At 36.4% G+C, this 24,444-nt stretch overlaps 1 protein-coding gene across 1 annotated transcript in view; it reads right to left on the bottom strand.

Moving 5' to 3' along the window:
* Positions 1 to 24,444, bottom strand: part of MYO3A (myosin IIIA) — a 265,783-nt gene that overhangs the window by 142,884 nt on the left and 98,455 nt on the right. The window contains exons 9-11 of the mRNA XM_036761365.1: positions 6,739 to 6,838; positions 1,090 to 1,206; positions 49 to 153 (exon numbers count right to left, since the gene is read on the bottom strand). Of these exons, the coding sequence (XP_036617260.1) occupies positions 49 to 153; positions 1,090 to 1,206; positions 6,739 to 6,838 (322 nt within the window). The remainder of the gene's footprint in view (positions 1 to 48; positions 154 to 1,089; positions 1,207 to 6,738; positions 6,839 to 24,444) is intronic.

Here is a 24,444-nt window from a genome sequence, read left to right as displayed (position 1 = left end):
TATTCACTGACACATATGACATCAATACTAATATGAAAAGAGCCTTACCTGATCTGAGCTATATGTTACCATGGACTGATAGCCTAAGTCTGCCACTGCAAAGATGTGGGGAGGGTTGGCAGTTCGTTTTGCTCCCATGTAGAGTTTTGAATGCTAGAGAGAAAAGAAGACATGAAAAAATCAGAATATATCTGTCACTTGTGGGATGTTTTTTTTAAGTAGATCTCCTGAATTATTCACAAATATACCCTGAAATTTAACAGCAAAATCCAAACCTGGGCTATCATACGCATAACAGGGGACAAGGGCTGGCCCTGTGACTTCATTAGCACATGGTATACCCAGGTGTGGAGATTCCCTCTGCCAATGCAGCTTGACATCTTTTTGGCAACTTATGGTTTTACTGAGTTGCATAGAACACCTATGGGTTAAGTGATTTGCCCAGCGGTCACACAAGCAATATGTGTCAAAGTTGGAACTTAGACCCAGGTCTTCCTGTCTTTGATGCTGACCCTACAGCACTATAACATCTTGAGTAAGGATTTTTTTTTTTGGCAGGGCAATTGGGGTTAAGTGACTTGCCCAGGGTCACACAGCTAGTACCTGCGTCAAGTGTCTGAGGCCGGATTTGAACTCAGGACCTCCTGACTCCAGGGCCGGTGCTCTCTCACTGCGCCACCTAGCTGCCCCTAGTAAGGATTGAGTAAGGATTTTAACAAATAATAATGGGTTTTTTTTTCAATGTGTTGATTGAAATGATCATAGGCAGTATTTCTAAAGGCTGCTTTGCATAGTTGATAGAACATAAGTCCTTCCTGAAGCAAGGTAGCCCTGGATTGGAATCCTGCCTCTGATACATACTAACTACTTGATTTTAAGTAAGTCCCCTATCTCTTAGTGCTCCAGAAGACCATTTAAAACTTAAGTTATAAATAGTTTATGATCTGCATTGGTGGAGGGAGTTTTTACATTAGGAGTTTTCTATACTGTATGAATAAAATCAAAGATTCAGACTCCTTTGCCTCCCGAAAAGGGTTAAAAAGTGCATTTGATCAAAATGAGAGAATGCAAGTCATTTTTTTTTCATACCTTTGTGGAATAAAGATCCAAATTCTGAAATGGGTTTATTGCGATGAGGATATCTCCAACATAGATGTAGATCTGATCACGGGAATAGCACTTCTGAAGCTGCTCTGACACAGTTCTCTGCAAAGACAGAAGATAGGTGTTTTTGCCTTTTTGTCCCTTCTGATTTAAGTAAAATGAAAGAATTAAAGAAATGAGCCTCCTTCTACTTAGTTAATTCTGCTATCTAACAAGCACACTATCTTGAGTCAGAGACAAGGACCAGAAAGGAGAAAAATGGTACCTCACACATACATACACTTGTGTCCACAGGCATAATAGTGATGTAACTATAAGTAACCTTCATAAGCACAGACATAGCTGAAGCTATTTGTCTTGATTTTTAAAAGCTAAGATGTGCCATGAAAGATGGTGGCTAGATGTTATTTTCCAAATGAATGTACTGATACTGAATCTATAGCGTATTATAGAGAAAAGGAAAGTGAACAACTATAAAACTTCATTGTCTGCTAAGAGGCAGAAGGAGATGGTATAAGGTCAAGAGGAAGAATAAAAAAGAGAAGGGAAGGTGGCTTTTAGAGGCATTTGGAACATGGTTTAGTTCCAATCACTTCATGTTATTATATAAGCCTATGGTCCAGTTCATCATTTAATTTAGAAGTCCATGGGTAAAAACTTATTAAAGAACCTTTTTATCCTTGACAATTCATATGAGTACATAAAATCAATATTAACAAAGGGTCAGGGATCAGCATTTATGAGTACTGATTTGTTACATGAGGCAAAGTTGAAAAGCAAAAGGAATCTTTTGTTTATTCATTATATAAGATTTCAGGTATGGACAGTGGCTTGAAGCAAAATGGAAAGAGCTGAAACAGTTGTAGAAATATGTATTATCTCTGTGCTAAATATAAGCCTATTGTTCTAACCTCTATGGGCTATTAGGTTAAATTCAAGGCACAGTGGATTTCTCATATCCAATTAACAATAATGTACAGCTATTTGCACAGTCATATTATGTGCATAGAATCATTTAAATTTAAATACTCCCAGACTAAACATAATGGAAATAATCTGTGGCAAAGAAAACAGATAGCAATAGTAACACACCATGTCAAACAAAAATTATCTTGGGCCTATGCCACATTTTTGTTCCTCTAATGAGGTTCAAGGTAAAGTGACTGTCTTCCTGCTCTCAACTCCTACAGGTCCTATGTCCATCTACAAGATGATTGTGAAGCTCTTCTGATCCTATTCAGGCTCCCTGATAGCTGCCAATCCTGACCCTAAGGGTCAGGAGTCAAGACAAGAAAAAGAGGGACAGAAAAGGTAAAAATACAGGAAAGAAGACAGAGAGATAATTCTTTAATTTTTTTCTTTTCTTGTTTTCATTATCTTTAGTCCCTTACTATACCTTAATATCTTCTGCTCATCAGAAGTTCTGATTTCACTCTTCGAGCCTACTAGAGCAACCAAGGCTCAAGAGAGACTGTTGTGTTAAATAAAGACTAGGCATAGTGATCCAGGATTCACCTTCAGTGTTCTCATGGCCTAAAGCTTGTGGATTTGAGGCTTCCTGGCAAAGGAAATTTACATGTGGTACCTACATCATCTAGTGCCTTTTTTTCATTTTCTATAGCTGATCATTTTTTTTTGTTTTTAATTTTTTTAATTTAATATATTTAGTTTCCAGCATTGATTTTCACAAGAGTTTGAATTACAAATTTTCTTCCCATTTCTACCCTCCCCCCCCCACTCCAAGATGGCATATATTCTGGTTGCCCTGTTCCCCAGAAAAGAAATAAGAAAATAAGAAATAAGAAAAAAAATAAAAATAAAAAAATAAACAAAAATAAAGAATCCAAGGTCATCTCTTTGTCACAGAGACGGAGTTATAAAACAAAAAAATAAGGATAATTGGCATTTAATTGTACTTTACAAAATTCCTAACCTATGTTATCTCAATTGATCCTCACGAAAATGTTTTGAAGTAATAACTCCTAATAGTCCACAACAATTTACAAAGTTCTTTGACTCACAAAGACCAAGGGCATCCCTATTTTGCACATGGCAAACAGGCTCAGAGAGGTAAAGTGATTTGTTCAGGGTCATATAGTCAGTGTTGAAGTCAGAAATTCAAACCAAGCACTCCAAATTCATTGATCTTCCTAGCGCATTTTACAATCTAGAGATCAATTTCCCACAAACCATGCTTGAAATTTTGCATCTGATAATAGACACATGTGGCTGTATTATATCTTATAAAATTCAGACTAATTTTTTGTACTTCTTTGCTTTATTTTAAAATCTAGTTATATTATTTATAATCAAAAAAGAAAAGGTTGGGTTGCCTCTCAGGGCCATTCACGAAAAGATTCAATTGCTGTAAAACATATATGAGGAAGAAAATACCTCTTAATATTAGTGACCTCTAATATATGCAATTCTCATTTCTTACTGCTGTAAATTTCCTAGAGTTTCTGACTTCAAAACAAGAAAAATTTTAATTTTATGATCAAGTCCTTTGTGAATTCAATTGAACAATGATGGTATATTTAAAAACTGTCACTCTAAATGACAAATCATATGGTTTAAAAGCCAGGGTTAATTTCTTGGGTGTTCACTTGTTAAAACTTATATAGTGTTAGTTTAATTATTTGCCTTTTTCAAAAAAAAAACAAAGGTGAAATCTAGAGTCAGCTTTGCTGATATGTTATTGACCCATGAAATAAACTGATGAAATACTCCACTTTAATTTTCATTTTGCTTGGCCCAATAATAGGAAGCTGGCCAGTCTAAAGACCTCTTTCATAATTTAAAATTGTAAAATGACAAAATATACTTTTCACAATCCTAACCTTCACAGTTAGGGATAGGTAGATGGTGCCAGTGGATAGAGTGCTGGCCTTGGAGTCAGGAGGACCTGAATCCAAACCTGGCCTCAGACACTAGCTGTGTGACCCTGGACAAGTCACTTAACTCTGTTCACCTCAGTTCGTCATCTGTAAGATGAGCTGGGGAAGGAAATGGTAAACCACTCCACTATCTTTGCCAAGACATGAAGGCAAGAAACAACTCAACAACAAACCTTCACAGTGACTACCTGTCACTGTAAGACAGGTAGTCTTTAGTTCAAACTTTAGTTCAAACTTTGTTTCTACTAAACTCATCAGTTGAAATTGATCCTTCAATATTTGACATATTCTAAAAATACTTAAAAATGTTCTATAAGTACCAAAAATCAGTTTCTAGCACCTGCCATCTATCCATTCATCCATCTATTCATCTCTCTCTTTCTTTTCTCTTTCTTTCTCTCTCTCATCAAGCATTCATTTTTTTCTCCCTCCCAATTCCCCCCATCCACTGAAAGAAAAAAGAAAGACAGAAAGAATTATATAATAAATACATAAGCATAGTCATACAAAATAAATGACCATATTGCTTATGTCCAAAAATGTATTTCTTATTCTGCATATTAGTATATCATCTTTCTGTCCTGAAGTGGGCAGCATTCTTTATTATCAGTCATCTGGAATCATTAAATTGATCATTAAATTGATTGTAATTATTAAGACTTCCTGAACTGTTTATTTATTTAAAATTTTTTTACTACACTTAGGTTAAAGTAAAAATTATTCCTCTGGTTTTGCTCCTTTAAGTTTACATCAGTTCAAACAAGTCTTTCCATGTTTCTTTGAAATGGCCTTCTCCCACCTCATTCCAATAGCAGGGTAGTATTCCACTACATTAATATGCTGCATTTCTAACTGTAAGCACTTAATAAAAAATGCAAGATGAGGATAAAATGTAATTTTAAGGAAGCGCTCTCCTCTTGCTCATGTTTGGAAATCAGAAAGCCATCATTTTCACACGAATATGATGTTTGATCTTGATTTGTATCCTGTAGTCCTTCCCATACTATATTTATCTACTGACTAAAGGCACATGCACTTAAAGGGGCCTATTGATGTGGGTTTTTTTTTTTGGTGGTGAGGTTGTGGACCAAAGGGTTTTATCTCTTTTCTTTCAATACACAAAAAGAGTTCAGGAACTGAATCTATAATTTCATTGGTTCAGAGAAATGGTGAAGAAACATCTACCAATGCAGGTCTACACTTTCCCTGAAACATAGTCTTAAAGAGCTGCATATAGTGCCAAGAGGTCAAATGACTTGGCCAGAGTCACATAAAGTTGTTATGTGTCAGAGGTAAAACCTGAAGCCAGACCTTCTTGGCTTCGAGGCCAGCTCTCTCTCAACTGTGCCAGGTTGTCTCTCATATTCACAACAACTGAATTAAATATGAATGATTCCATTCCAGAACACTTACACGTCTAACTGATCGGTTTGTCACTTTTTGCTATTTAAACTTCCAATATTTAATGTTATTGTGCTGGTAGCATACTTAGTACCAACATCTGCCTGCACTCTTTGGGGGTAATATACATTGGCTGGAATATTTAGTCTACAGGATTTTAAAATGTTGTCAGTAAGTTATGTTCCTTGAGTTCAAGATGTTTGATGCTTGCAAATGAAGTCACTTAAAAGAACAGTAGGTTTTTTTTAAACAAATCTTTAAAAAATGAAGCTTGAATAAATCAAATGCTGGTTTCTGTTTACAGAACATTAAAGTCAACCTGGTTTATTTCCAAGCAAAATTAACTTAGCCAGCTGCCAAAAGTATTCAGAGAGCTACTGAATTAGGTAGGGCAGAGGGTCTAAATTTTTTGCTGAGGAGGGGCTCTTATGGATTTCTCTGATGTCTTATGATTACTTTTGGAGACATGGGAAGATTGATGCTGAGACTGTAAGTTACCAGTTTGCTGATTGCTTGTCCATGAAATCAGGTTGTGTGAGAGCAGAATTTACTGTCTCTACTGAGAATTCTCAGGAAACATGAGTTAGGGATTGAAAAAAAGGAGAGCTTGGTGGTGGCACACACATTCTTTTCCCTGTGGGGAAAACCCCAAAGTCTGGAAGCTGGTCATGGCTAGAGGAACAAACTGGCTTGCAAATCAACTAGGCTAAGAATTATAGAAGGGACCTCAGAGGTCAATTCAGCCAATAATGAACAGAAATCTTTGCTTCAATGTGTCTGACAAGTGACCATTTAGCCTCTATTTGTAAATCTCTAGGATTATGTAATACAGTACCTTTTGAACCCATGCCACTTTGGGACACTTCTAATCAGGAAGAAGCATTTTAAAAATATTTAAGTTGAATTGGAATCTTCCATTGTCCCTCTGACACCAAGAAAATTCTTCTATGTGACAACTACAAGATAGTGTCACATGTCTCTCTCCCCTCCTCTCCTCCTTAAGACTTCAAAGATAACTGCTAGACCATCAGCTTATCACTTAGAGAAACCTGACAGATTTTAGGGAGGAATATAAACATTATGGTAAGCAAGGGTAACGTGTGAGGAATTTTTATGTTGCTGGTACTACATGTTGAGAAATTGGAAGAAGGCGTGTATAGTGCTTTATGGTGAAGTTGGACATCTAGGCTCATCACCTTTGTATTTATTAGATTGTGTCAATACTAAGTAGGAAGCTCAGTGATAGATCATTAGATTACAAGAGCATAGAAAGGGGCTACCACAAGGGCATGCTATTAATAAAATGCCATTTGGGTAACATGTCTGAATTTCTTACCTCATCCAAGACTTCCAGGGTAGCTAAATCATCCACATCCTTTGGAGAGGACATAGAAGCTTTACTGTAGTTACTTTTCTTGGTATGAATGCGCTCATGTCTACAAAACAAAACAAAAAACCAAAATTTCCTGACCTAAGGAAGCCTTATTGACACATCAGTAGTAGCAACTCATAGACATTCAGAATTGAGCAGCCTCTGTGAAGGAGGCCTACCAAAATCCATCGATGCCACTTCACTACGCAGACTTTCCAATGTGGGTGGTTCAAGAATTAATCAACCCTTGTTTAGATCTACACAGGTCTCATTTAGTTGTGAATTGGTTAGCTTTGGAGATAAAAATAAAAATAAATAGAAATACAAAATACAAAAAATAAAAAAAAGATTCCCTTTCCTTTTGGTGTGTGATGGAGTCTAGTTAAGGCTTGTATTATTCAGATCACACTAAGGGGAAGGTTTTTCTTTGCCCAGTAAAATTCAATTTTATTCTGAAAAAATCCACGTCTTCAAAAGATTTCAAATAAAGAGAAAAATTAATTCCAGGAACAATAAAGATAGATTTTCTGGTTCAGAAGAAAACCCCTTGCTTATACAAGGCATGGGGATGAAATGACTGGAAAAGAGACAGATGGGAATGTTACTGCTAAATTCAAGTTTCATGGCTTATTAGCAGCAGCTCACATAGCACTTTTAGCTTTATAGTTGAGGAAATTAATTTTTTATTTTAATATTTTTAGTATGAATTTACATGGATGAATGAAACCTTTGTAAGGAAGGTGACATAAGAAATAACAATGAAACAAAGATGAATACAGGCAGGTCCCAATTAATGTAAATAACGAATCCCCCCTGAAGTGGTCAAGCATTCAAATCTGCATCATTTGAAGTTAGAATTATGTAAGATATGATAACCAGTTGTAGCTCAATGGAAATGTGTAATGTCAATTTAAATAATGTGATCACTTCAGGAAATTTATCATTTACACTAATTGGAATCTAGTTGTGTAGCATATGGAAAGCACACTGGACCTGAGGTTAGAAGACCTGGGTTCAAAATGCTGACTCTGTCACTTAGTACTTGGTAAAAGCCCCTAGATTCTTTGGAGGCTCATTTTCCTAATTTTTAAAATGAGGGGGTTGGAGCAGACAACCTTTAGGGTTTCATTCAGCCCTCACATTCTATGAGTCTATAAGTCAAGCATACTACAAGATAAGCTTGTTTATTACTATTTGTAACAGTAAGCACCCTGGCACATCCAGGATGGCCTGCTAGCACAGGTTCTTTAATCTGCTTTTGAAGGAAAGATAGCTTTTAAAGGGGTCAACAATCTTTAATTACATTCCCTATTTCGGGGAAAGATCAGCAAACTGAACATGGAGAAAATACAAGCAGAGAAATTAGCACAAAGATCAACAGACAGGGCTCCCACTGTCTGACCAAAGTAATACAACCACTTACATACACCACTGGATTGGGAGAGCACTACCACATCTGAGTAGTTAGGGGGCTCTGAACAAATGGCTACTCAGAGTCCTCTCCAGGGAATCAAAAGGTCCTTCTCATAAGCAAACCCCCCAAAGCAAAATCTCACCTCAGAGTATATATACACTTTTGGCTAATAGGCTCAGAGTCAGAAGGCATCAGTGACTCAGTGCCTAATTAGCTTACTACCAAAAGGTGTGAAAGCCTCCCAGTAAGCAAACCTCCCACTAAGCAAGCTCTTCCTTAAGCAAGTTCCTCTCCAATGAGCTCTGTGTGACTCAGGATATATCACAGCTGTGATTGAACACGTGTGGTCACATAGGCCTATTAATGGATGGGGAAGATCTTCCTATTCCATTAACATTACACTGCTGCAAATAGGAAGTTAGGGTTCTTTCTAGAATCTGGAGGAAACAACTTCACTGTACTATACTATACTACTTAATATAGCAAGGATCTGTGACTCCAATGGTCCCTGATGTAGACTGTAATGTTACCTTGTATAATTTAGTTGATGGTCTTTGACAATTGCTGCCATCAAAAACATCTGTCATTCTGTAGTTGACCTCTTAATGAGAATCTCCAAACTCAACAAGGCTGGTTCTTGGACAAAAGACATATCTATCTATCTATCTATCTATCTATCTATCTATCTATCTATCTATTCATCTCTATAGCTATATATACACACATATATAAATAATATATATACATACATATACATACTTAGATATGCATATATACATGGTCTAGTCTCTTGCCCACATTTGAATCCTTGGAAGAACCTACCCAAACTTAGGCTCTGCAAACCATAACCTTCAAGAACCCAATGTCATCTTCGAGTCAACTCCAATGTGAATCAGAGTAAGATTTCAATGGAGATTATATCATAAAACTGGGAAGTCTGGGAAGAAGTCTGGGAAGAAAAGTGAGGGAAAGAGAGACTGCTAACCCATCTTTACTTTATTGGTTCATAGGATCATTGCTCTAGAGTTTGGAAGGGATTTCAGAGGTCATGGAATCCAACCTCTTCATTTCACAGATGTGAAAGTGACTTACTCAGGGTCATACAGGTAGTAAGTGACAGAGGTAGGATTTGAACCCAGATCTTCTGACTCAGCTGCACTTATTTTTTACCTATTCTAGATGGTTGAGTTTACCCTTGCCTCCCTTCAGTGTAGAAATGAACAACAGGAGGAAGTTTGTCACATAAACTCCCCAAAATAATTTAATCTTCAATTTCCTGCCAAGATGAATAGTGATATTCTAATCTACTATCATTTGCTCTTCACTGATAGAATATCGGTGAATTGGTATTAAACTTTTATCCTTACTCTATGGATTATATAAGATCTAGCATCATACGAGGTGACTCAGGAGGAGACGCTTCAAAATCAGAAGGAATTTATTTTTAATTTTTACAAAATCCCATAAAATTTGTGTTTAAATGAAATTTTTTCAAATAAGAATTTTTTTCTTTCCCTCATACACACCTGCTGTAAAAAGAAAAATAACCCCCTTACAACAAACATCTATAGTCAAGCAAATCGAATTCCCACATTGGTCATGTCCAAAAATGTGTGTCTCATTCTGAATATTTAGCCTCTCATCTCTCTCTGTCATCTCTGGGTAGCATTCTTCATCACTGGAAAATTAGACTAATTCTTCATGACCCCATAGTTGTGTTTTTTTTTCTTGCAAAGACACTGGAGTGGTTTACCATCTCCTTCTCTAGCTCATTTTACACATGAGGAAACAGAGTCAAAAAGGGTTAAGTGACTTGCCCAGGGTCACACAGCTAGTAAGTGTTTGAGGTCAAATTTGAACTCAGGAAGAATGAGTATTCTTGGCTCCAGGCTCAGCGCTTTATCCACTGCACTGCTTAGCTCCTAGCTCTAGGAATTTAGAGATCACTTAATCCAAAGCCATATTTTTACATATTTGTAAAATGTGTTATCAAGAGCCTTGCCCTATTTCATTGAATGTGTATTCCCACTCCCCTCCCCCACCAAGGATTACACTCAGTTTTGCTGGGTAGGTGATTCTTGGTTACAACCCTACCTCCTTTGACATCTATATTCTAAGTCCTCTGCTCTTAATGTAGAAGCTGCTAAATCTTGTGTTATCCTTACTGTGGCTCCATGATACTTGAATTGTTTCTATCTGGCTGCTTGCAATATTTTCTCCTTGACCTGGGAACTCTGGAATTTGGCTATAATATTCCTGCAGTTTTCATTTTGGGATCTCTTTCAGGATGTGATCAGTGGATTCTTTCAATTTCTATTTTGTCCTCTGGTTCCAGAATATCAAGGCAGTTTTCCTTGATAATTTCTTGAAAGTTGATGTCTAGGTTCTTTTTTTGATCATGGCTTTCAGGTAGTCCAATAATTTTTAGATTATCTCTCCTGGATCTATTTTCCAGGTCAGTTGTTTTTCCAATGAGATATTTCACATTGTCTTCTATTTTTCATTCTTTTGGTTTTGTTTTTATTGTTTCTTGATTTTTCATAAAGTCGTCAGCTTCCCTTTGCTCCATTCTAATTTTTAAGGAATTATTTTCTTCAGGGAGCTTTTGGATCCCCCTTTCCATTTGGTCAATTTTGCTTTCTAAGGTCTCCTCATTGGTTTTGTGTACCTTTTTTTACCATTTGGCCTAGTCTGTTTTTTAAGGCATTATTTTCTTCAATGTTTTTTGTGTGTTCTTTACCAAGCCATTGACTCATTTTTCATGATTTTCTTGCATCATTCCTATTTCTCAATTTTTCCTCTAACTCTTTTTCTTCAATAAGCATTTATTAAATACTTACTATGCATCAGGAACTATCCTAAGCTCTGGGCATACAATGAAAGGAAAAAACACATTCTCTGCCCTCAAGAAGCTCATATTCTTTTGGGGGAGACAACATGTAAATAACTGTATACAGGTTTGAGGTGACGAAGGTTTGCATCAAGGTGGTGGCTAGGGGATTGGAGAGAAGCCTTATATAAGAAATGTTTTCAAGGCAGAATTGACAAACATAAAGTAACCCCTAAGAGAATTTCTTTTGGCCACAGTAACTTGTGAAGACTATTTACTAGGTAATAGAAGAATTGAGATCTTTAACAAAAGAGGATATTCTATTAGGGAGAACTAGGGAACCATGGCTCTCCTGTTCTCATCCTCATCACTTTTCACCTGGATTATTGTTACAGCTTCCTAACTGGTTTCCCTCTCTTTACTGTCTATTATCTCTAAGCCATGCTTCCCATAAATGGACATGCCTAAAGCACAAGGGCTAGGTGGTGCCATAGTGCACAGAGCTCTGGGCCTGGAGTCAGGAAGACTCTTCCTGAGTTCAAATCTGGCTTCAGACACTTAGTAGCTGTGTGACCCTGGGCAAGTCACTTAACCCTGTTTGCCTCAGTTTCCTCATCTGTAAAATGAGCAGGAGAAGTAAATGGCAAACCACTCCAGTATCTCTGCCAAGAAAACCCTAAATGGGGTCACGAAGAGTCAGACACGTCTGAAAAACGACTGAACAAAACCCAAGTTGGATTATGTCACTACCATACTCAAAGAGTTCCTTACTGCCTCTGGAACAAAATACAAACTTCTGCTTGGCTTTAAAGCCTTTCACAATCTATTTTCAACCTATCATTCCAGAAGTGATTTCATATTAATAATAATAGCTAATATTCATATAGCACTTACTAGGTGCCAGGCACAATGCTAAGGACTTTACAATTAGAACCTTTTTTGATCCTCACAAAACCCTGAGAGGTAGGTGCTATTATTATCATCCCCCTTTCACAGATGATGAAACCAAGGCAGATGGCAGTTAAGTGACCTGGATCCCCCAGCTAGTAAGTTTCTGAGGTCAGATTTGAGCTCAGGTGCTTTGTGATTCCAGGCCTAGCACTCTATCTATTGCACTACCTGTCTGTCAAATTGAACTGGCTTATGTTTTTAGAACAAAACAGCTCTATTTATTTTTACTTTATTTATTTATTTTTAAATGTTTTCCAATTACATGTAAAATTTTTAACACTCTTAAAAAATTTTGAATTCCAAATTCTCTCCTCCCTCCCCCCACTCCCCTAATTGAGAAGGCAAGCAGTTTGATATGTCATACATGTGTAATCATGAAAAACACATTTCCATATTATATTTCCTTTTAGTTAAGAGAAAAAAATCTAAATACCCTAGAATCAGGTTTTCCCTTACCTCTCTCAGCCATCTTGTAATTGTGTGACTCAGTCACAATGATAACCAGGGACAGAATATGGATGGATTAAAGAAAATTCATTACCCCTGAAAGAAAATCATCTCAAAACACATATTCTACTGATGATGGAATCAATATCAAACTTCACATATGAAGGAGAGTATTATGCTTATTATGAAATCATAGTTTGTATATGTATCTACATACACACATTCTCTCTGCTAGCCAACGGCCATGAATCAGTTTGAGCTAAAGTTGAGTCTGGTGAGAAAAGAGGAAAACTCTCCCTTCTCATTCTTACTGTTTTTTCCCTTTAATTTTCCCTTTTACTTATATTTCTGATTACTTTTTAAAAGTAATATAACTAGGATTTAGCTAAGGTATTACACATGCCCAGAGACAAGCTATATGGTTGCCCAGCACATCTCTGGAATAAGCTCTCACTTCCTCCCTCTCCCTTAGCTCAGGGTCCAATGTCCTGGACTTGCCACCTTTGCTTAAGGATGAAGCCTCAGGGCACAAAAACTGTGCATCTGTATTTTCATTTTTGTCTTCATACATCATCACTGTAGATGATTACTGAGGCGTGATTCTGCCAGATGAAGTGACCTAGAATACAAGAGTCAGCAATTCTGAGATTCAATTTGGCCTTAATCATTAGGAATACTGTCAGGAAAACAGTATCTAAGAACCAGTTGCATCTACTAACCTCACATTATTTTTTACCTTTTCAGCTGTATAATCTATAGTGTCAACAATATTCTTTCTCAGCTTCTAGAAAATTAATCTAGGCCCAAAAACCTTCATGAATGATGACATCATAATAACAGTAATTAGCATTTACATAGTGTTTTGAGGTTTGCAAAGCACTTTACATGTTTTATCTCATTTGATTCTCATAACAATCCTGTTAAGTAGATGTGGTTGTGTCCATTTTACAGGGAACTACGCTGATAAAGTGACTTTCCTATGGTCATACAGCTAATAGATATTTGATTCAGGATTCCAACTCAAGTCTTTCTGATTCCAGGTCCAATGCTCTGTCCATACTACTACATAACTGTCATGCCATGAGAATCACAGAATTTTGGAGGTGAAATGGATCTCAAAGAAAATTCTAGTTCCAATCCCATAGTGAGACCAAGAAACTGTGGTCCAGAAGCATTTCATGACTTGTTCAAAAGGTGATATAATTAGGAAAAGAATCCAACTTAGATCCCACCCTTGCCTTCAAGGACCCTACGTTTTACTGTCAGTCAATAAATATTTATTAAACACTTACTATGTACCAAAAAAAACTGGATGGATGATCGGAAATTACTATAAAATAAGCTAAATTAAATTCTAATTTACATCTTCTTTCATGTTGCTGTATTGCTTTTCAAATTTCATTCCACTCAAAAACATCATAGGATTGTTTCCAGTATTGAGAAAGTTCATATTAAAGGATACCTTAAGAGGAGCCCATATCAGAAAGGAAATCTTACATTGAAGATGGCAGCAGTTAATAGATTTTAAGGGACTAACATTTTCCTTCTTAAATTAACTGAACTGAAAAAAAGACATGGATAGTGACATAATTGTAGGCAATTTTAATGTTTTTCTCCCCACCTCACTCCACCCCACCTTCCAAATAAAACCTGAAAGGGTTTTGAGAAGGAAGTATTAGACTTGTTTTGTTTGGGTCCAGAGCACAGAACCAGGAACAGTGGATAGAAGTTGCCAAGAGGTCAATTTATGCTCAGTATTAGGAAAATTTTCCTAACAATTAGAGCTGCCCAACCTCCTTGGAGTTGTTAAAAAAGATGGTGGATGTCTAGATGTCAATTAAGGTCTCTTTCAACTCTCACTGGGAAATGGAGATTTCATAAATGACATCGACAACAACAAAAAGTCCCAAAAGATATCAATAACATTATTTTTTAAAAAAAATGACCAGGAGCTGAACTAAAGCAAAGAAACAAACTATAAAACCAGGGAGAGATATTGTTTCTTTTTCACACAAGCTTGCTGCATTAGGTCCAAGGTTCCTGAATTACTTTGTGCCCTTGAAAATAGGGCTTGATATTTATTAGAAATGTGTTTCCTTTAGCAAAAGTAAATAAAGCTGTTCCAATCTAATAATACAACTCCATAGTAAGGATGAAAATTTGATATAGAGGTAGCAATTATTTTTCATGTGGTTTTATTTTTAACGTGTCTGAGTTTTGAAACAGAAGTGCTATAAGAACTGCACCCCAGGGTATGTGTGCCCTTTTGATGGCAAAGCAAGAAAACAATTTTTTATTATTCTGCAAATCTGTCTCTTTAGTACACGTAATAAATGGAAAAATATAATCTGTTTAACAACTTTGCCTGCCCACAAGAAGAGAGTGAAAGCTAATCCATAGGAATTCAGACTCCCCTTCTCTATATTTTCTATAAACTGAACATTTCCCCAAATCACAAATACTGAAACCAATTTTCCAAAAGATGAGTGAATCAAAAGTAAAATGTTGAAGCAAGTCTAAAACTGCCTTATAACCCTTCCTTTTTTAAAGCAATGTACCTATTCATTTTACAACCAGAGAGAGAGAATGGAAACAAAGCTATTGGAAGCTATTGCACCAGAATGTGAAAAAATTACATGCTATCTGAGGTTTAACTCAAGACTTTCCTCTGTTCATAGGGGGAGAAATAAATATCATTCAGTTGCAAGCAACCATGTTTAAAAAAATCTTACTTAATACTTTCCCACAGAACTATTATCTGATGCTTGTGAAGAAAAGACTTCATTTCTCCATAGCAGCAATATTTTTAATTTATTAAAATGCTAAATAATTCTGTGATTATTCCAGAAATTGTCAAGTATGTCTAGGATTTCATCTCCATGAAAAGGGAAACTATTTAAAATTCAGTTCAATTTAAAAGAAATCTTATAAAGACCAATCCCAGGCATTTGGCTGAGTATTAGAGACAGAAAGGAAAAAAAACATACACAACAGTCCCTGCCCTCAAGGAGTTTCAATTCTATTGGGGGGGGATATAATATGCACATTGATAATTAATCACAAAGTTTATAAAAATAAATGCAAAGTAAATTTGTATGTAGAGTACCAACAATTAAAATCATGAGGCAGCCTGAATTACAGGAATATAGATCAAAAACATCTTTTTTGGTGTTTAAAATCTTGGTCATCCAGGAAGATAACATTGTTCCACCAGTCAATCAATAGACACTGATTAAGGGCCTATTATTGCCAGGTACTGTGCTAGGCACTGTTCTTTAAAAGGACAGCATTCATGACATTTAAGAAAAACAATGTCAAACTATTTCAGTAAAGGAAAAAAAGTTCATCCATTAGGAATTTCAATATTTTCATACACTCTTTAGATATTATATAAAGGGAGACTAAAAGTGACTTCCTAGATTAACAGTAAGTATATAAAGGTAATCATGGATAGTATGTGCATGTTTGTGTATACATATGTGCATACAGAACTTTATGTAGAAAATGTATGTATATGTATATATGGGCAGCTAGGTGCACAATGGATAAACTGCTGAGCCTGAAGTCAGGAAGATTCATCTCCCTGAGTTCAAATCTGGCTTCAGACACTTGCTAGCCATGTGACAGTTTGCTTCAGTTTCCTCATCTATAAACTAATAAGGAGAAGGAAATGGCAAACCACTCCAGTATCTTTGCCAAGAAAATCCCAAATGGGGTCACAAAGAATCAGACGTGACTGAAAAATGACTCGATTACACACATTTATATATACATAGTTTTATATGTGTGCATATATATGTGTATATATATATATACATATGTATACATATATGTATATATGTATATATATGTGTGTGTGTGTGTATATATATATATACACACACACACACACACACACACACACACACGATGTCTCTCTTTATGTTTTTGTTTTTTAGTCATTCTTTCCATTATAGTTTTCTTGGTTTTGCTTACTTTACTTTGCCTAGGTTTAGCTTCCCCCATCCCAGGCAAATCAATAAAACACAGAGGGTCCTTGAGTGTGCTATAGTAAGAAGGACACTAGAAGAAGCCTGGGTTATAACGTCAATGTCCCTACTTACCAGCTGTGTGATAGTAAGCAAGTCACTTGACTATCTAAATCTGAATTTCCTCATCATAGAGGTGATAATAGAACTTACCCCACAAGGTTTTTTATTGTGCATAATTCTGAATTTGTGTAGGCTGATTACTCTTTCCATGGTTTACCTAAGTGTAACCTGAGAGCTACTTAAAATGAAAGGTCACACAATTATAGCTAACATTTCTAAAGTTGTTTAAGGTTTGCAAAACACTTTATAAATGTCATTTCATGTGATTCTAATGTGTTATGGAAAAATGAATATTGTTTGAAATCAATTTTTAAAAAATTGAGATGTTCGCACAAAAGGTCACAGAATTCTACAGAATTACCAGTAAGAAAAAAATGTTTTCCATGTTAACAATTTTATTTTGTGTGCTGCATTTTATGGTTACTGTTTTAGAAAAAGTACATATTATCAGAACTAATGTTTTGTTATAAAGAATCGTATGTAGGAAAGTGAATTTTCAGCAATTTTTATTGAAAGATTATAGTTTTTGGTGGTCACAGGAACCTAACCCCCTATTTCCTATAGGTTCAATGTATCAACATTCAAATTTTTACTTTTGTGCTGTTTTCTAGGAATGTTACTTCTGTTAAAGACTATATGCCTATAATCTTCTCCCCCTTTTCCTTCTCCTCTACTTGGTTTTGTTTACTTTCTATCGGTTCATAGAAGTTTTTCATGGCTCCTACTTCTAAATTTTTTTTGGTTCCACAGAAAGTGTTGCTATTCATGTTTTGGTGTCTATGGGACCTGTTTTCTGTCTTTAACCTCATTAAGGTATATTTCTAACAGTAGAATCTCTGGATTTAAAGGATATGGCTCTTATAGTCAATTTTTTAAATGCATAATTTCAAATTACTTTTTGGAATCCCTTCCCTTCATTTTACAGATGAGAAATCTCTTGCCCAGAGTGGGAAAGTGATTAGCTCCCAGTTACATTGGTAGCTAGGATTTAAACTCAGGTATTCTGATTATATTCTTCTGGAGTTATTTTTGCAACACAGTACATTTTAAAGTTTCTCATGAACAGATCTATTTTTGATGTCAAGATTCAGGGACTCCAAACAGAGTTTTACAGATCCTTTGATTCCTCCAGCCTTGATGCCTGTGATTCCTACAGATAAATACTGGCCTGATAGTCCAGTGTTAGTATTTTAGTATAGGGGATTACCCAATGAGGAGACTCCCTCTACCAATCCAGCTTATCATCTCAGAGAATTTCCTAGAACAGTGTTGTCAAACATGTGGCTCACCAGTCTGACAAGGTTGGCCCAGAACATTTATGAACCAGATTAAAATGTCATTGGGAAATGTTTAGCAAAATAAATAAAAGTACAATGAAACACAGATAATGGCAATATGTAATTTTCTGTGTAATACATAATATGTTGCCTGCAGGTATCTTTATATATGGTTTAATGGCACCCCTTTCTGTTTGAGTTTGACACCACGGACCCAGAGCACTGGAGGGTTGTCATTTGCACAGGGTTGCCCAGCCAGTGTGTAGCAGAGGCAAGATTTGAACTCAGAATTCCTGGTTTAAGGCCAGCTCTCTAACCACATCACCATGCTGCTCATCTGTCTAGCATGCAAGCACATCAAAGCTATATTTTAAGATCTCATTAATTTTTTTAAAATGCTATTTAAAAAAGCTGTATTTATACTAAGAGGTACACTGCATCAGAAAGCAGATTTGATTCTGCATATGAATAGTTTGCCTCTTCTAAAGGGAAAGATTATTTGATTTAAATGACTAATAAATTTCAAGCAATCCATAGCAGCTGACAATCCTCACTGGGATACTTCTTTTTAAAGAGTAGAATGGAAAATTACAGCTAACTGGCTACAGGATCACAGAATGTTCAAATAGGATGGGGGCTGAAAGATCAGCTCATTGAACACTCTCATTTTAGAGGTAAGGACATTGAGGCACAGAAAAGTGAAGTGACTTTCTCAAGGTCATACAGGGAATGGGAGAAGCAAGACTAGAATCCAGGCCTCTTCATTAATCCAGCACTCTTTCCATTCTACAACTAGGTAGTCACAGAGAGTCTTGTGGAAAGATACAGAGAAATATATTTGAGACTATGATCTCTCCTCTTCTGCTTTGGTCATGGAGATTCAGAGGTTAACGGCAAAAATCTTTTAGTATTTTAGAGGGTAGAGATGCAAAATAGGAGCATCCTTTTGATCAGCTTTATCAAACTAGCTTGGGAATAGGTTACTTATGGCTGAGGCTGAGGAAAGTCAAGTTGAGGGGAAATCATCAAAAGGGCTTGTGATAACTAAGGTTGTCTGAAGTCTAAGGCAAAAAAGGTCTGACTCTAAGATAAGGGTTCAAGGTTTTTCAGAAAACAAGTTCTCTAATCAAGGCAATTAGGGAGAAACCAGCATTAAATTATGTAATGACTGATAACAGGTAATGATTAGGGAGTTGTCATTGTTTTCTAGAAATAGCTAGCATTTATATAATGCTTTACAGTTTGCAGAGCATTTTACTTATGTTATCTCAGTTGATCCTCCACAATTGTCTCAATTTTATAGATGAAGAAACTGAGGCTTTTGAGAGGTGATTTGCCCAGGCTTAGGTGTCATAGGACAGCTAGATGGGAAGCTGGGTGGATGAGTGAATAGAGTTCCAGGTCTGGAGTCAGGAAGACTCATCTTCATGAGTTCAAATCTGGCCTCAGACACTTAGTAGCTGTGTGACCCTGGGCAAGTTACTTAACTCTGTTTGCCTCAGTTTCCTCATCTGTAAAATGAGCTGGAGAAGGAAAGAGCAAACCATTCTAGTATCTTTGCAAAGAAAACCCCCAATGTGTTCATGAAGAGTCAGACACGATTGAAACAACCTAAGAATGAAATACAGCTAGTGAGTGTCTGGAGCAGGATCTGAACTCAAGTCTTCCCATCTCCAATTCCAGTACTCTATCCGCTGCCCCACCTAGCAGCTCTAAGTCTCTAAGTTCCAGAACAGGTGCTGTTCTGCATTGGTAAAGGGGGTTTTCTCATTGAGAGTTCCCTAAGCTAATGCAATCACAGATCCAGTCCAGACCTGGACTACTTATATATCACTTAGCAGTGCCTTTAACATGATGATAAAAATATATGTTTATACATACATACATATACACACACATGCACACACACACACACGCACACACACACACACACACACATATATATATGTGTGTGTGTATATATATATATATGTATATACACACACACACACACACACACACACATATATTAGGATGGCAGGATTTTGGCAGTGGAAGAAAACTTGGAGAGAACTTTTCAAATGAGGAAATTGAAGTTCAGTGAAATTGAGGGATACGTCCGGAGTTGTAAAGTAATAATGATTATTACTATAGTTAACATTTACATAACACTGACTGTGTGTGAGGCGCTGTGCTAAGCACTTTACAATTAGCATCTCATTTGATCCTCACAATAACTCAGAGATAGGTGATATTTTTACACTCATTTTACAGATGAGGAAATGGAGACAAAGGTTAAATGATTGGGCCAGGGTCACACAGCTGTTAAGTGTCTGAGGCCGAATTTGAAGTCAAGTCTTTCTGACTCTAAGCTGGGCCCTCTGGCCATGGAGACTCAAATCCAGTCTTATACTAACCGAATCTGATGCTTTTCCCACTTTACCATGCAGCTTTGTTTTAGGACCTTATTGATATGAATCACTTATAAGCAGAGTGTTTAATTTCAATGGTTTTAACAGTTTGAATTCTGATAAAGATAAAGCACTTAATGACTAGACTCTCAGGGCCTTACAACCTGGATGCTCAGAACAAACAACCTTGGTCCCTCTTTCCACTTACTGACAGCATGTGGTAATTGCAGGTTTAGGTCTTAAGCGATACCTCAACCTTGAAAACTGAATTCACAAATTTAAACCTTCATGAAATGATAAGTTTAGAGCTCGGAGAATCCTTAGAAGTTATCTTATCCAACCACCTCATTTTACAGATGAGGAAATTCAAGCCCAGAAAGTGACTTGCCTAAGGTCACATAGACAGAAAGTTACAGCTTTAATTCTAAAACCTAGTACCGCTTTCTCTGGTACCCATTCTGCTTAAAGTTCTATTTAAATGCGGGCTGGTGTTAAGTCTGACTTAATTCTTCCTTGCTTTAAATTAAGTTCATTGCTACTAATTCTATCCTCTGTGAAAAGGGGGAACAGTTAGCAGTAAAACTGTAAAACTTGGGCTCAGTCAAAAGGCTGCACCCAAGGTCCTAGAAGGCCACAGGTTCCCTACCCCGAGTTAGACTTGTTTTTGTTTTTATTAAGCATTAAAATACGAAAAGGTCTTTTTAGGACTAAATAATGCAATCCCACTAAAACTTATTCAGAAGCATTTCTTCTCTATTAAAATCTGAATTCTTTGGGGTTTGGGATTGTTTCATTTTTGTATTTTAATCCTCAGAACCTAGGACAGTGCCTGGTATGTTATAGGTGCTAAATAAATACTTGTTGATTTACTAATTTCTAACTCTGTAATCTATTTATTCTCATTTTGGCCCTCTCCAATTTCTTCTCTCTCTCTTAGAATGTGGGAGGAACAGAATAAGATATAATACTTTAATAATGTATAGTACAGTAGAAGTATTTCTTCTTGGTTCTTATATGTCATACTCCTGTTATTACATCCCAGTATCATTTCTTTTCCAGCAGTTCTGTGCTGTGCCCTGATACATCTTGAGGCTTACTTTCTTAACTTCCTCAGTTAATCTAATAAATTTTTTTCATATAATATTAATATGGGTTCCATGTTCAATTACATGTGACCCCCTTTAAGAAAAATCTTACAAATAGAAACTTGTGAAAGACTTGTGAAATTGGTAGTGATAGTCACATTATACAAAGACCTTTCATCCCATTGTATTTATGAAAGGTTTTCTTTAAATTCAGAATACTTTTGTGCACTTAAATAACAATTAGATGTAGAAATGATTTTTCCCATAGAAACATAATTATTAGGTAAAATCAATTTCCCAAATATGGGAGCATTTTGCTGTAAGTTTGTATGTTTCCTTCTTCAAATGACTGCAAACATATCCTCTGTTCTAATTATGCTTGAAAGACCAACTTGTAGGTTGGGAGTTTGTATATTCATTAGAGACTCACTCTTCTAAAGCAAAATTAGCTCTTCTTTTAGGGAATATTTAATTTTGAAAACCATCTTATTACTACTTAGCATAAAATTCACATCAATTTTAGCACTTATAGAAATAGATACAAAAGGAAAACTTTACCCACTGGGAAACCTTGTCAGTCGTAAGCTGAAAATGTTGTTACTCATGTCTGTTATTTTACATGGAGTGACCTGGATGATACTGACACCTGCTTTTTCAAGACTGTTTCACTGTAGTTCTCTATTTTGTCTTATCTGACCAGCATTCCGAGCAGCCTTCTTCCATTCACTCTTATCTTGGCAGCCAGTTACTTGATGGGAGACAGAAACACAATTCCTGTATGCAGGATTTTCTCATAAAATGGGGGTGGTATCTTTTTCTCCAGAGCCTAAAGCCACACTGCCCACATAAAGTGGTAGGTGTCAGCAAGACCAAACCATGTTGCAGGAAAAACAGTAGCCAGAGCCTAGAGGGGAGTTTCTAATGGATTTTTAAAATGTAAATATCATTAGGATGATTACATGTTGGATGAGCATAACTCTTTCTTTCTGGTTAACTTCTGGGACCTCCAGAGGAAGGACTCATCTTTACATCATTTCTTGTGAATAAGATTACTAGATATAGTATTTGTATTTTTTTTACCAATATCTTTTGAGGGCACAATTGTCTAGTTACTCAGTTTTGCAACCTCAGAGTCATCCTTGACATTCTATTTCTACATCTCTCACATTTACCCCATTTTCTTCATTCATGTGGTCATCCTCTTAGTTCAGGCCCTCATCACTTCTCACCTGTACTATCATAATAGCCTCCTAATTCATCTCCCTTCCTCAAATATTCCCCCCTCTAATTGGTGCTGCCAAAACCATATTTATAAAGTTCAGGTGTGACCATGTCACTTTCCTTTCCAAGTAGTACCAGTGACTCTCTCTTGCCTCCAGGCATCAAATAAAAACTCATTTGTATGCCTTTTAAAACTCTTCCCAAACTAGCTCCAACTTACTTTATAAGCCTATTCCACTTTATTGTCCATCATGGATTCTAGGTTTCAGTTAACTAGCTTACACATCATTCCTCACAGGTGATGTTCTATCTCCCATTGTCATATATTTGTATAGGCTGTCTCTGATGCCTGGAATGCTCTTGCTCCTCACTTTGTTCTCTTAGAATTCTTAACTTCCTTCAAAGCTCAGCTTAAGCACCTTGTGACCTTCCCTGCAACTTAATTTGTTTACTTTGTGTATATATATATGTACACATATACATACATATATATGTATATTTAGTATGTGTATACATACATACATATATATATATATATATATATATATATATAATTTAGTATGTATATGTATAAAAATGTGGCTTGTCTTGTACTGGGATAGCTGAACCTGGGATTTCATTGCTATAGGGAATTCCCTTTACAAATTCAGGTTGGCATCCTCTCTGCAACTTTCGAGTTTTAGAGAATTGCCTAGAATACTGAGAAGTTAAGTAACTTGTCCAGAGTCACACAGCCAGTATGTGTCCAAAGTGAGACTTGAACCCAGGCTTTGCTGGATCTAAGGCTAACTACTATTCCAGGTAAGATATTATTACTTCTTTTTCTGAGCTTTTCAACTTTTAACTTTTATGTGGTATCTTAAAAGCTCTGATGCCATTTCTCGCAATGTGAGTGCCATAAGGGGGAAGGAACTGTCAAAATATGCCAGTACAGAATAAACTTGAACACAGACACAGATAGAAGTAAGAGGAGTATTAGTCATTCAGTTGTATAGTTTAGGAGTGCTACTGGGTTGAGGCTATCCCTGCCATTCTAGCCCAAGCTCCAATGATGGAGCCATTTCTTATCGTTGTCTTTCAGTAAAAGTCTCACAATTGAGCATCCAGCCTCATAGTCGCCCATGCCAGTCAAATATACACATTCTAGTAGGTCACCTATAGCCTATGGAGTAGCACAACCCTTGATCTTAGATCAAGAGATGATTGTGAACACTTCATATAACAACAATGATAACACAAAGGGAGGAAAACCCAGTCTTGAACAACAAGACCTCCATGACAGTTCCCAGTCACCTAGTTTCATCTGTTTTCTCATTTGCACTGGCCTATTTTTTCTGACCATATCCTCTGCTAGTCTAATCCAAGATACATAAGACCCCTTCCTGGGGAAGTAGGCATAGTCATTCGATCCAAGAAAGAAGTGGTAATTCATTAGACTCAAATATGTAAGTCACCTTAGTTATTCAAATAAGTTAGAAGCTATTTATGCCCCCTCTAACAAGAAATAAGAACTTTGCAAAGAGGTCCATTTGAGGAGTTCTCTATCCACTTTCCCACTGGTCTCAGAAAATGAGATAAGATGAGTCCTCAGTAAGGCTAATAATTATACCTGTACCCTTGATCCTGGTATTTATTGCCTCTTCAGGGACCCTAAACCATTAGTTATTCACTTTCCTTTAAAGCACGTTTAATTTTTCCTGCATCCTGGATCTTTTTCATTCATCTACAAACAACATGACATAATTGATAGAGTTTTGGACTTGGAGTCAGGAAGACTTGGGTGCAAATTCCAGCTCTGAGACTTATAATTTGTGCAACCCTGGGTAAGTTACTTAACCTTCATGGGGCTCAGTCGCCTCAAGGCTTGACCAGACCTCCAAGGTCTCTTCTCATTTTAAATCTGTGATCCTATTTATGGTCATTCACCTCTTCATAGTCTTAAAACAATATATCTTTCTTTATAG

Source organism: Trichosurus vulpecula, chromosome 5, assembly GCF_011100635.1.
Source record: "Trichosurus vulpecula isolate mTriVul1 chromosome 5, mTriVul1.pri, whole genome shotgun sequence".
NCBI lineage: Eukaryota > Metazoa > Chordata > Mammalia > Diprotodontia > Phalangeridae > Trichosurus > Trichosurus vulpecula.
This window is presented reverse-complemented; position numbering and strand designations above follow the sequence as displayed.